This window comes from Molossus molossus, unplaced genomic scaffold (genome assembly GCF_014108415.1).
Source record: "Molossus molossus isolate mMolMol1 unplaced genomic scaffold, mMolMol1.p scaffold_m16_p_13, whole genome shotgun sequence".
In the NCBI taxonomy this organism is placed as follows: domain Eukaryota; kingdom Metazoa; phylum Chordata; class Mammalia; order Chiroptera; family Molossidae; genus Molossus; species Molossus molossus.
In genome coordinates this window covers 41,599,095-41,611,099 of record NW_023425348.1, presented here as the reverse complement: position 1 = coordinate 41,611,099, position 12,005 = coordinate 41,599,095, and the positions used below count along the sequence as shown (strand labels likewise).

At 43.8% G+C, this 12,005-nt stretch overlaps 1 protein-coding gene and 1 long non-coding RNA gene across 3 annotated transcripts in view; one reads left to right on the top strand and one right to left on the bottom strand.

The window, feature by feature from the left end:
• AAMDC (adipogenesis associated Mth938 domain containing) overlaps positions 1-7,001 on the top strand; it is a 29,083-nt gene extending 22,082 nt beyond the window's left edge. For both annotated transcript variants that reach the window (XM_036258276.1, XM_036258275.1), the window contains exons 3-4: positions 3,604-3,699; positions 6,848-7,001. In XM_036258276.1, the coding sequence (XP_036114169.1) occupies positions 3,604-3,699; positions 6,848-6,988 (237 nt within the window). In that variant the 3' untranslated portion in view covers positions 6,989-7,001. The remainder of the gene's footprint in view (positions 1-3,603; positions 3,700-6,847) is intronic.
• LOC118627828 lies at positions 2,167-7,385 on the bottom strand. The gene is made up of 5 exons (XR_004959223.1): positions 7,246-7,385; positions 6,830-7,127; positions 6,552-6,724; positions 4,300-4,373; positions 2,167-2,256 (listed from the first exon to the last, which is right to left on the bottom strand). It is a non-coding gene; the product is annotated as an uncharacterized LOC118627828 (long non-coding RNA).
• Positions 7,386-12,005: the final 4,620 nt, after the last annotated feature.

Sequence of the window (12,005 nt, the reverse complement as noted above, 5' to 3'; positions counted from 1 at the left end):
TATACCCCTTTAGTCCTAAATACCTGTATTTCCCCCAAACAAGGAAATTCTCTTACATAATCACAATACAATGATCAAAATCAGGAAATCAATATTGATACAATACTATTACTTAATATACAGATCTTATTAATATTTTGCCAATTGACCTAATACAAATGTCACATTTACTTGTCAGATTAATGGAATCATATATTTTTTCATTATTTACAGAATATTAGTTTCTGTGGGATCGTATGTTTTTTCTTGTGTTTTTTTTTTAATCCTCACCCAAGGATATGTTATTGATTTTAGAAAGAGGAAGGGAGAGGGAGAGAAAGAGAAACATTGATGTGAGAGAGAAACATCAATTGGTTGCCTTCTACATGTGCCCCAACCAGGGATTGAATCTGCAACCTCCAGGTGTATAGTACCACACTCCAACCAACTGAGACTCACCAGCCAGGGCTATAGTTATTTTCTATAGTTTTTAGCATAAAACATTTGAGTAATCCATGTTGTCCTGTGTATCAATAATTTGTCTTTTTTTTTTTTTAATCCTCACCCGAGGACATTTTTTCATTTTTTGTTCAGATAGAGTGGGAAGGAGAAAGAGAGAGAGAGAGACATTGATGTGAAAGGTACACATCAAGTGGCTGCCACCTATACAAACCAACCAGGGCCGGGGACAAACTGCAACCAAGGTACGTGCCCTTAGTGGGAACTGAACCTGGGTCTCTCTGGACCGCAGGCCGACACTCTAACTGCTGAGCCAAATCGGCCAGGGCAAGTTGTCCTTTTTTGTATTGCTGAGTAGCATTCCATTGTTTGGACTATACATGATTTATTTATTCATTCACCAGTTGAGAAACATTTGAGTTGCTTCCAGTTTGGGACTGTTACAAATAAAACTGCTATGAACATTCATGTGCAGGTTTTTGTGTGAATGTGAGTTTTCATTTCTCTAAGATACATACCCAGGAGTGTGACTGCAGAGTCACAATGTTCAGCTTTATAAGAAAATGACAAACTGTTTTCCGGATGTAGGTCTACATTTTACATTTTCACTAGCTGTGTATGGGAGATCCAATTTGTTTGTATCCTCAGCATCTGGTATCTTATTGTAGTTTTAATGTGCATTTCCAAAGTGACTTATGATATAGAGTGTCTTTTCATGTTCTTTATAGCCATTTCTTTGGAAAAGTGTCTTTTCAAATACTTTACCCATTTTTTAAAATCATATTGTTTTCTTATTATTGGTTTTGAGAGGTTTTTAATTTATATTCTGGAAACAAGTCAGGTGTGTGATGTGCAAATATTTTCTCCCAATCTGTAGATTTTCTTTTGATCCTTCCTCACAGTGGTGAAAGAACACGCTATGGTTGAGGAACTGATAGAAGGCCTGTATAACCAGAGTGTAGAACAAGAAGAAAGTGGTATGCAATGAGGCGGGAGAGGCAGCTGGGAACTTGCAGACTATGTTAAAGAGTTGGCATTTGTTATAACAGCAATGAGAAGCCATTGAGAGCTATTAAGCAGAGGGGTGACATGAATGGATTTGTGTGTTTTGGTTTTTTTATCCTCACCTAAGGACATTTTCTTTACATTTATCTTCAGATAGAGCTGGAGGGAGAGAGGGTAGAAGAGAGAGAGAGACACATCGATGTGAGAGAGACACATTGACTGGCTGCCACCCTCACAACCCCAACCGGGGCCAGGGACAAACTGCATCCAAGATAGGTATCCTTAGTGGGAACCGAACCCAGGACTCTCTGGTCCACAGGCCGACGCTCTAACCGCTGAGCCAAACTGGCCAGGGCTTTTTTTTTTTTTTTTTTCTTTACTCTGTAGGGAACTACACTGATTTTTTTAATGTTGAACCAGCCTTGGATTTGCTAATGTTTTGTTGAGGATTTTCATTAAATTCTCAGGGCCTTCACTTGTGAAGTCATATGTGCTATTTTCAGCAGCACTTTCCCTACACCACGTCTAACTATGATTGGAAGGCACCCCTTCCACAACCACTGCATCAAGGCATACTTTACTCAGACTTCAAGACCCAGTTGACACAGCATGTCTTCCATGATGATTTCCCACTCATAATTATTCACTCCAGTTTCTGAGACCCTCAACTTTGTTTTATCTCATCGTTTTGTAACTATTTCCATATGTTCACACACCTTACCTGACTAAAACTCCTATTTGGTTCATCTCAGTAATTCTCAGTGCTTGGTATAGGGCCCAGTGTAGAGTAAGTGCTCAGTAAATGCTTGTTGACTGAATAAAAGAAGAGACAGACAAATCAGGGAAGGAAGGCTTTGTCTCTCCAAGCTTCAGTGCCGAGAATCTCATCCTTGTGCAGACACATCATAGGTAAAGCCCAGTAGTTGAGTTGGTATTTCCCAAACTTTTAATTCTCATATCCCCTTTGCTGAAGGGAAGGTAGTTCAGAAACTATCATCCTTTAATATTGGATTAATCTTCATTAAACACCTTACCCTGGAAGAATCTGGGAGACCTTACTGAATGATAGGTAGGTTTTAAAGCATCAGAGGAATTTTTCCTGGAGCTAAGTGGGAAGGGGGCTCAGAAAGAGGAAATAGTGTGGAATGAATTCTTATGAAGTTTTTCAGCATTCCAAATTTTGGCATCATGTCCAAGTGCTTTCTTCTCACACCATTTTTCTACACCCTCACCTGTCAATTTAACTTCAGTCATATTCAACTACCTGTTGCTCACTAGTTTCTTCTTTCCTCTGAGCCTTTGTACATGCTATTTGCTGAACTTGGAATGCCTTGTTCTCTGATTTTCTTTAACTTGGCTAATTCGTGTTCATCCATTAGGTCTCAGCTTAAATATCACCTCCTCTGGGATGCCTTCCCTGACCACCTGCCCCAGCCCCCCTATTAGTACACGCAGACCCAGGTAAAAGCCTGGAGACTGCAAATTTACCTCCATAAGTGGAGGGCAGAAAGAAACTAAAGAAACAGGATGGTCACCCCAGTCTGCTAATTAATAGAGTTTATTAAGGGAAACTTACATACAAGGCATGTCATGGGCAGCTGCAAGACAAAGTGGATCCACAAGCTGCTTGGCAGGGCCAGAGAATTATATGGGATGTCAGGCAGTGGGAATGGTCACAGTAGTATGTGAATGCTACCAGGTACGGGAAATTACATGCTTGACCAGGTCAGGTTCCAGGAACCAGCACATCGCAGGAGGCAGGGGAGGGCTGCTGACTGATGTCATAATGAACATCACTTATAATCAGACAGTCTCTAAGGGGGGTTTTTCTGGCCTGGGTCAAGGTTACAGGACAGACAGTGGTCATGTCATGGAACAGTCTCCTCCACACACCCCAAGTCTGAATTCAGGCTCTTTCACTATGTTCACTGAGCTTACTTACTTGTCGCACTTGTAAAACTATTTTAATTTCTTTTTTAGTCTTCTATATTTTTCACTAGACTTAGAGCTCCTTAGGGGTAGCACTGTATCATGTTATTCCTAGAACAAAACATTTCTTCAATGAATGAAGGGGTGAATGAATGAATCCAACAAGAACACTGACTGCAAAGAAAGATGAAAAGAGCAGGTAGCTGGTACACTTTTTCTTTCCACACCCAGCATTCTCCTGGTGTGCAGCCTGCAGATGTGGAGGAAGTCATCAAGAAGGGTGTGCAGACCCTTGTGATTGGCCGAGGGATGAGTGAGGCCTTGAAGGTAGGTACTGGTGAACATAGCATCCAGAGGCCAGCTGCTGATCTCTTGGACCTGCACCTTAGAGATAGTCCCTGTTGGGAGTTCATCTCTATATAACATGCTCCCTCATTTTGCTGATGAGCCAGTGGATGGCCCAGGATAAAATAATGGCTGTGTACTATTCCCCTGAGCAGGGGTGGACTCTCGTCTACCTGGTCCTGGACCTGTATTGTTTCAAGTATTTCTCAGAAAGTCCTCAGTCTTGGAATTTCTCAAGCTCTACAACTATGAACATTGGTTCTTTAGATTTTATAATAACTTTTTTTTCCCCGTTTTTTGTTCAGATAGAGTGGGAGGAAGAGAGAGGAAGAAAGAGAGAGAAACATCAACGTGAAAGGGACACATTGAGTGGCTGCCACCCGCACGACCAACCAGGGCCAGGGACAAATTGCAACCGAGGTACGTGCCCTTAGCGGGAACCGAACCCGGATCTCTCTGGACCGCAGGCTGATGCTCTAACCGCTGAGCCAAACCGGCCAGGGCAATTTTCTTTTCTTAAATGCATTCCAATTATGTTTTTCCCTTTTATGAAAAAAAATTATTTATTTTAATTTTACTTACAGAAAAGGTTCAATGTAGAAGAAAAAGGTAAAAGATTTCCCCTCTTACGTATACTGCTCCAGTTCTCTGTATATCTGCAAATACATACACACTTACACGTACAGACATCCATTAATGCACTTTCAACCTTTTCTCGTGTATCTGCACATACACACTTACACGTACAGACATCCATTAATGCACTTTCAACCATTTTGACATATAGGGTCACAATATACATATTGTTCTGTAACTTTTTATTCACTTAACATTGTTACGTTACACATAAGTACATAGAGATCTACCTCATTCTTTCCTTTATATAGATGTTCTCAAATCCAGCTCCCTACTAATGAAGGTGCCCTTTATTTATTTATACTTTTCAGTTAACCTAGTTTTTCCCCATTAGAATAATTCCGATCTATAAAGCTACTGTTATTATAAAATTGTTTAAACATACAGAAGAGTAATATAGGGCACTTAAAAAAATACTTCAGAGCTTTTCTGAAGAGGCAAAGTCTAATTAAAATGTATTTAGCCCTGGCCGGTTTGGCTCAGCGGTTGGAGCATTGGCCTGCGGACCAGAGAGTCCCGGGTTTGGTTCCCACTAGGGGCACATACCAAAAAAGAAAAAGAAAAAGAAATGTATTGAAAATAGCCCAGCCGGTGTACGTAAACCCATGCACTAAGAGGTTGTCGGTTTGATTCCCAGTCAGGGCACATGCCCAGGTTGTGGGCCAGATCCCCAGTGGGGGACATGCAGGAGGCAGCCAAGAGATGTTCTCTCTCATCAATGTTTCTGTAGCTCTCTCCCTCTCCCTTCTCTCTCTAAAATTAATAAAGAAAAAAATTTTTAATTAAAAAATGTATTTAAAATAACATTCAGGCCCTGGCCGGTTTGGCTCAGCGGTTGGAGCGTCGGCCTGCGGTACAGAGAGACCCGGGTTCAGTTCCCGCTAAGGGCACGTACCTCGGTTGCAGTTTGTCCCCGGCCCTGGTTGGTCGTGCGGGTGGCAGCCACTCGATGTGTCCCTTCACATCGATGTTTCTCCCTCTCTCTCTTCCTCTCTCTCCCTCCCGCTCTGTCTGAACAAAAAATGGAAAAATGTCCTCGGGTGAGGATAAAAAAAATAAAATAAAATAACATTCAGAACAAGCCAGAGTTGAGAATATCTGATAATAGCTACCACTGTTGAGAAACTTTTACATAAATTCACTTAAAAATATTTTTCATACCTTCTATAGGTTAGATACTATTCTAGGCACAAGGGACAGGACAAGACAAGGTTCATGACCCTCATGGATAATAAAAAAGTAGGCAATTTCATTTTTTTTTTTTTTTAATCCTCACCCGAGGACATTTTTCCATTCTTTGCTTCAGATAGAGTGGGAGGGAGAGAGAGGAATGGAGAGAGAGAGAGAAACATCGATGTGAAAGGAACACATCGAGTGGCTGCCACCCACACGACCGACCAGGGCCAGGGACAAACTGCAACCAAGGTACGAGCCCCTAGCGGGAACCGAACCCGGGTCTCTCAGGACCACAGGCCGACGCTCTAACCGCTGAGCCAAACCGGCCAGGGCGGCAATTTCAGATAATACAATTTTATGAAGAAAATGGTGATGTATGAATAGCTCTTCTAAACAGGGTAGTCAAGAGAGGCCTTTTTTTTTTCCTCACCCGAGGACATTTTTCCATTTTTTTGTTCAGGGAGAGTGGGAGGGAGAGAGAGGAATGGAGAAAGAGAGAGAAACATCGATGTGAAAGGAACACATCGAGTGGCTGCCACCCGCACGACCAACCAGGGCCGGGGACAAACTGCAACCGAGGTACGTGCCCTTAGCGGGAACCGAACCCGGGTCTCTCTGGACTGCAGGTCGATGCTCCAACTGCTGAGCCAAACCAGCCAAAGCAAGAGAGGCCTTTCTGAGAGGACATTGGAGCTGCAGTATACATACATTTGTTAATTTCATTCTCACTCCAACCCTGTGATGTCACTATTATTGTCCCCCCCTTTACAGAGGAGGAAATTGGGGTCGAGAGACTTGAAATAGCTGGCTTAAGGGCTCTTGGTTGGTACATGGTAAAGTCAGAATTTATACTCAGGTAGGACTGACCTAACATTTAACATTTACATGGTTTGGGGTCTGTATCATACCAGACATTTTACATACCTTAGCTAAATTAATTCTCATACCAACCCTGTGAGCTAGTATCATTATCCCTATTTCCAGTCATGGAAACAAAGGCTTAGAGAATTTAATTCACTTACCCAAGGTCACAGCACTAGCAAGGACTTAAATCCAAGGCTAACTCCAAAATCCATGCGCTTTCCATTTCCATTTCATCTGAGCTTTATGCATACAGATCATGATACTTCTGTCAACTTCACAGAAATCTTTTAGCCTTCTTGGGCTCACTGCCAAATTTTAGACTGGTGATTCTCTGGGTGATTGAGGAGTGACAGTTGTCCCTGTCTAGTTCTCTATCATATATTTGCCTCATGGCAGAAAGGAAACCCTGGGGGCCTTCCACCCACCACTTACTCACCTTTTTCCTTCTTCACAGGTGCCCCCATCAACTCTGGAATACCTCGAGAAACAAGGCATTGATGTGCGGGTCCTCCAGACAGAGCAAGCAGTGAAGGAGTATAATGCCTTGGTTGCCCAAGGTATCAGGGTGGGAGGGGTCTTCCATTCCACCTGCTGATGGAGCCTTAAGAAAATAAATCACTGCTCTAGCTGGTGAGGCTCAGTTGGTTGGATCATTGTCCTGTGTACTGGAAGGTCTTGGGTTTGATTCTCGGTCACGGCACATACCTAGGTTGCCTACGTTGCAGGTTCCATCCCTGGTTGGGGTGAGTATGGGAGGCAACGAATCAACATCTCTCTCACATCAATGTTTCTCTCTCTTCCTCTAAAATTAAATTAATTACTTAAAGAAAATAAATCACTAAGCAATAATACCTGTGACTATCACTCTCACCACTCTCCACACCAGCCTCCCCAAGCATTTTGAACAGCTGCTCATGCCAGGTCCTGAGCTCGGTAGACTTTGGGATGCATGGACGACTAAGGCATGGTCTTTGTCCTTAGTGAGGGAAGGAGATGCTGAAAATCAGAAGAGGAGATGACATTTATCAAAGATTAATAGTGTAGGCTAGTTTGAGAAAGCCAAATTTTAAAAATGTCTTTGAAGGACAGAAAACCTTCAGTGCATTAAAATCACATTGTAGACTTCCGGTCAAGATGGCGGGGTAGGTAAATGGGGTATAGCGTCCTCCCACAACCACATCAAAGTTACAACTAAACTACAGAACAACCACGATTCAAAACCGCCTGAAATCAAGCTGAATGGAAGTCCTACAACTATGGAATTAAAGCAGCAGCCACATAGAGACTGGTAGGAGGGGCGGAGGCGCGACGGGCTGGTCCCACACCCACGTGTGGCAGATGAAAATCAGGAGGACGCCTCGGCTGGGAAGGTCCTCCCTGAGGACTGAGGGGGTCCCCGTCCCACACCAGATGCCCCGCTCAGGGTTCCAGTGCCAGGAAGAGAAGTCCCAATAACTTCTGGCTGGAAAAACCAGCAGAACTGAGGCTCAGGGAAGCTGAAGTGGCTGGAGCCCCAGGCAGCTCCTTAAAGGGCCTGCGCACAAATTTATCAGACTCACTCTCTAAGCTTGGAGAGAAGGCAGCTCGAGGGGTGCCAGGGACATACAGGAAAGAACTGAGCTGTTTGGCACTGGAGCGAGGGCTGGAGAGGGGGCTTTCTCCAGGACAGATGTGCTGTCAGAGGCCTTTGTTTCTTTGGTGAGCCTTTCCCTGGGGCGGCAGACACCGACCATATCTGGGACTCCAGCAACCTGGCTCACACTGGTTGCCCCACCCTGGTGATTCCCTGAGGCCCCGCCCCACCCAACTTTCAGGCCCACCCAAGCTGTTGCCAGTTGCTTAACCATAGGATTGGCCCCTGTCCTGGATCCTGCTTCAGGTTTTTCCTAAATTCTTTCAAACAAGCAGCATCTGGTCTCAGATAGCCCCATACCTCTCGTTAAGTAACACACAGAAACAAACACAGAGAGGCAGCCAAAATGAGGAGGCAAAGAAACAGGTCCCAAATGAAAGAACAGAACAAAACCCCCAAAAAAGAACTAAGCGAAATGGAGATAAGCAACTTAACAGATGCTTAGTTCAAAATACTGCTTATAAGGATGCTCAATGAACTTAGTGAGAACCTCAGTGAACTTAGTGAGGGCCTCAAGAGCATAAAAAAAAGACCAGTCAGAAATGATCAATGCACAGTCAGAAATGAAGGAGGCATTAACTGAAATAAAGAATAATTTACACCGATTCAATAGTAGAGTACGTAAACCCAAGAAGCAAACCATTGATTTGGAATATAAGGAAGCAAAAAATGCCCAATCAGAACAGCAAAAAGAAAAAAGAATCCAAAAAAAAATGATAGTGTAAGGAGCCTCTGGACAACTTCAAGCGTGCCAACATTTGCATCTTGGGGGTGCCAGAAGGAGAAGAGAGAGAACAAGAAATTGAAAACCTGTTTGAAACAATAACTTTCCCAACTTGGTGAAGGAAACAGACATACAAGTCCAGGAAGCACAGAGAGTCCCAAACAAGATGAACCCCAAGAGGCCTACACCAAGACACATCATCATCAAAATGCAAAAGGTTCAAGACATAGAATCTTAAAAGCAGTGAGAGAAAGGCAGCTAGTTACCTACAAGGGAGTTCCCATAAGGCTGTCAGGTGATTTCGCAAAAGAAACTTTGCAGCCCTGGCCGGTTTGGCTCAGCGGTTAGAACGTCAGCCTGCGGTCCTGAGAGACCCGGGTTCGGTTCCCGCTAAGGGCATGTACCTCGGTTGCAGTTTGTCCCTGGCCCTGGTCGGTTGTGCGGGTGGCAGCCACTCGATGTATTCCTTTCACATAGATGTTTCTCTCTCTCTCTCTGTTCCTCTCTCTCCCTCCCACTCTACCTGAACAAAAAATGGAAAATGTCCTCGGGTGAGGATAAAAAAATAAAAAATAAAAAATAATGCCCTGGCCAGTTTGGCTCAGCGGTTAGAGCGTCAGCCTGCGGTCCTGAGAGACCCGGGTTTGGTTCCCGCTAAGGGTACGTACTTCGGTTGCAGTTTGTCCCTGGCCCTGGATGGCCATGTGGGTGGCAGCCACTCGATGTGTCCCTTCACGTCGATGTTTCTCTCTCTCCCTTCCTCTCTCTCCCTCCCACTCTATCTGTACAAAAAATGGAAAAATATCCTCGGGTGAGGATAAAAAAAAAAAGAAAGAAAGAAACTTTGCAGGCCAGAAGGGAGTGGCAAGAAATATTCAGAGTGATGAAAAGCAAGAAGCTACAACCAAGATTACTCTATCCTGCAAAGCTGTCATTTAGAATCGATGGCCATATAAAGAGTTTCCCAGACAAGAAAAAGTTAAAGTTCTTCACCACCAAATTGTTATTATATGAAATAATGAAGGGTCTTTTTTTTATTTAATTTTTTATTTTTTTGTTACAGATGTTTCTCCTTTTTTACCCCATTGGCACCCCCCTCCCCACCCCACCTCTGCCCCTTCCCTGGCTTTGTTATCCATGTCTATTGGTTATGTATACATGCATATAAGTTCTGTGGTTTATCTCTTCCCACCCCCCAACCCCTCTTCTGAGGGATGTCAGTCTGTGCCCTACTTCCATGTTTCTGGGTCTACCGTATTCCTCAGACTGTTATGTTCATTATATTCCATATATAAGTGAGATCACGTGGTATTTGTCTTTTTCTGCATGGCTTATTTCACTTAGGATAATACTTTCCAGGTCCCTCCATGTTGTCTCAAAGGATAAGAGATCTTTCTTTCTTACAGCTGCATAGTACTACATTGTGTATATGTACCACAGCTTTTTTATCCATTCATCTACTGATGGACACTTGGGCTGTTTCCAGATCTTAGCTATTGTAAATAGTGCTGCTACAAACATGGGGGTACATATATTCTTCCTGATTGGTGTTTCAGACTTCTCCTTTTTTTTTTTTTTTTTTAATCCTCACCCGAGGATATTTTTCCATTTTTTTTTTGTACAGATAGAGTGGGAGGGAGGGAGAGGAAGGGAGAGACAGACAGAAACATCGACGTGAAGGGACACATCGAGTGGCTGCCACCCGCACGACCAACCAGGGCCGGGGACAAACTGCAACCGAAGTACATGCCCTTAGCGGGAACCGAACCCGGGTCTCTCCGGACCGCAGGCCGACGCTCTAACCGCTGAGCCAAACTGGCCAGGGCTGTTTCAGACTTCTTAGGGTATATTCCTAGAAGCGGGATCACTGGGTCAAATGGAAATTCAATTTTTAATTTTTTGAGGTAACACCATATTGTTTTCCATAGTGGCTGCACCAGTCTGCATTCCCACCAGCAGTGTATTAGAGTCCCCTTTTCTCCACACCCTTGCCAGCACTTGTTCTTGTTGTTTGATGATTTGTTGATGGCGGCCATTCTGACAGGTGATACCTCAGGAAGGGTCTTTTTGAAGAAAAAGATAAAATATATGAACAAACAAAATGGCAATGAATACATATCTATCTACAAACAAAATGAACAGGCAGAACAGAAACATTCTCACGGATACAGAGAACATTTTGTTGGTTGCCAGATGGGAGGGGGTTTGGGGGAATGGGTGAAAAAGGTGAAGGGATTAAGAAGCACAAATTCATTGCTAGACTGACAAACCTCAAAGGGAAAGGGGTTGGGGGGTGGGAAGACATAAACCAAAGAACTTATATGCATAACCAATGGACACAGACAATAGTGTGGGAAAAGGCAGGAGGGGGGCGGGAGTGGGGAGGAGGGGGTCAATGGGGGAAAAATGAGGAACATCTGTAATACATTCAACAATAAAGATTTTTAAAAAATAAAATTAAATAATAAAATCAACATTGCAGTTGATGCTTTGGATTGTTTAGCCATCAGGTCAACCAGTATTTATCAAGGATCTTATCTGCCAAGCACTGCTATAGACTACAGAGAAACATCATTAAAAGTTTTGTCTTGCCCTGGCCGGTTTGGCTCAGCGGTTAGAGCGTCAGCCTGCGGTCCTGAGAACCCGGGTTCGGTTCCCGCTAAGGGCGCGTACCTCGGTTGCAGTTTGTCCCCGGCCCTGGTCGGTTGTGCGGGTGGCAGCCACTCGATGTGTTCCTTTCACATCGATGTTTCTCTCTCTCTCTCTCTCTCTCTCTCTCTTCCTCTCTCTCCCTCCCACTCTACCTGAACAAAAAATGGAAAAATGTCCTCCGGAGAGGATAAAAAAAAAAAAAAAAAAGTTTTGTCTTCATGCCTTGGCGAGTTTGCTCAGTGGTTAGAGCGTCGGCCTGCAGTCCAGAGAGACCCGGGTTCGGTTCCCGCTAAGGGCATGTACCTCGGTTGCAGTTTGTCCCTGGCCCTGGTTGGGTCGTGTGGGAGGCAGCCACTCGATGTGTCCCTTTCATGTCGATGTTTCTCTCTCTCTCTTCCTCTCTCTCCTTCCCACTCTATCAAAAAAAAAAAAAAAAAATGTTTTGTCTTCATGAGGCTTATATTCTAGTGGGTGGGGGGGGGAACAAGTAAATGAATAAATACATTACGTAAGTAGATGGTCATGAAGAAAAATAAAGCAGAATAAGAAGACAAGGAGTGATGGGGCTAGTTCAGATATGTGGTCAGGGAAAGTCTGTGCAAC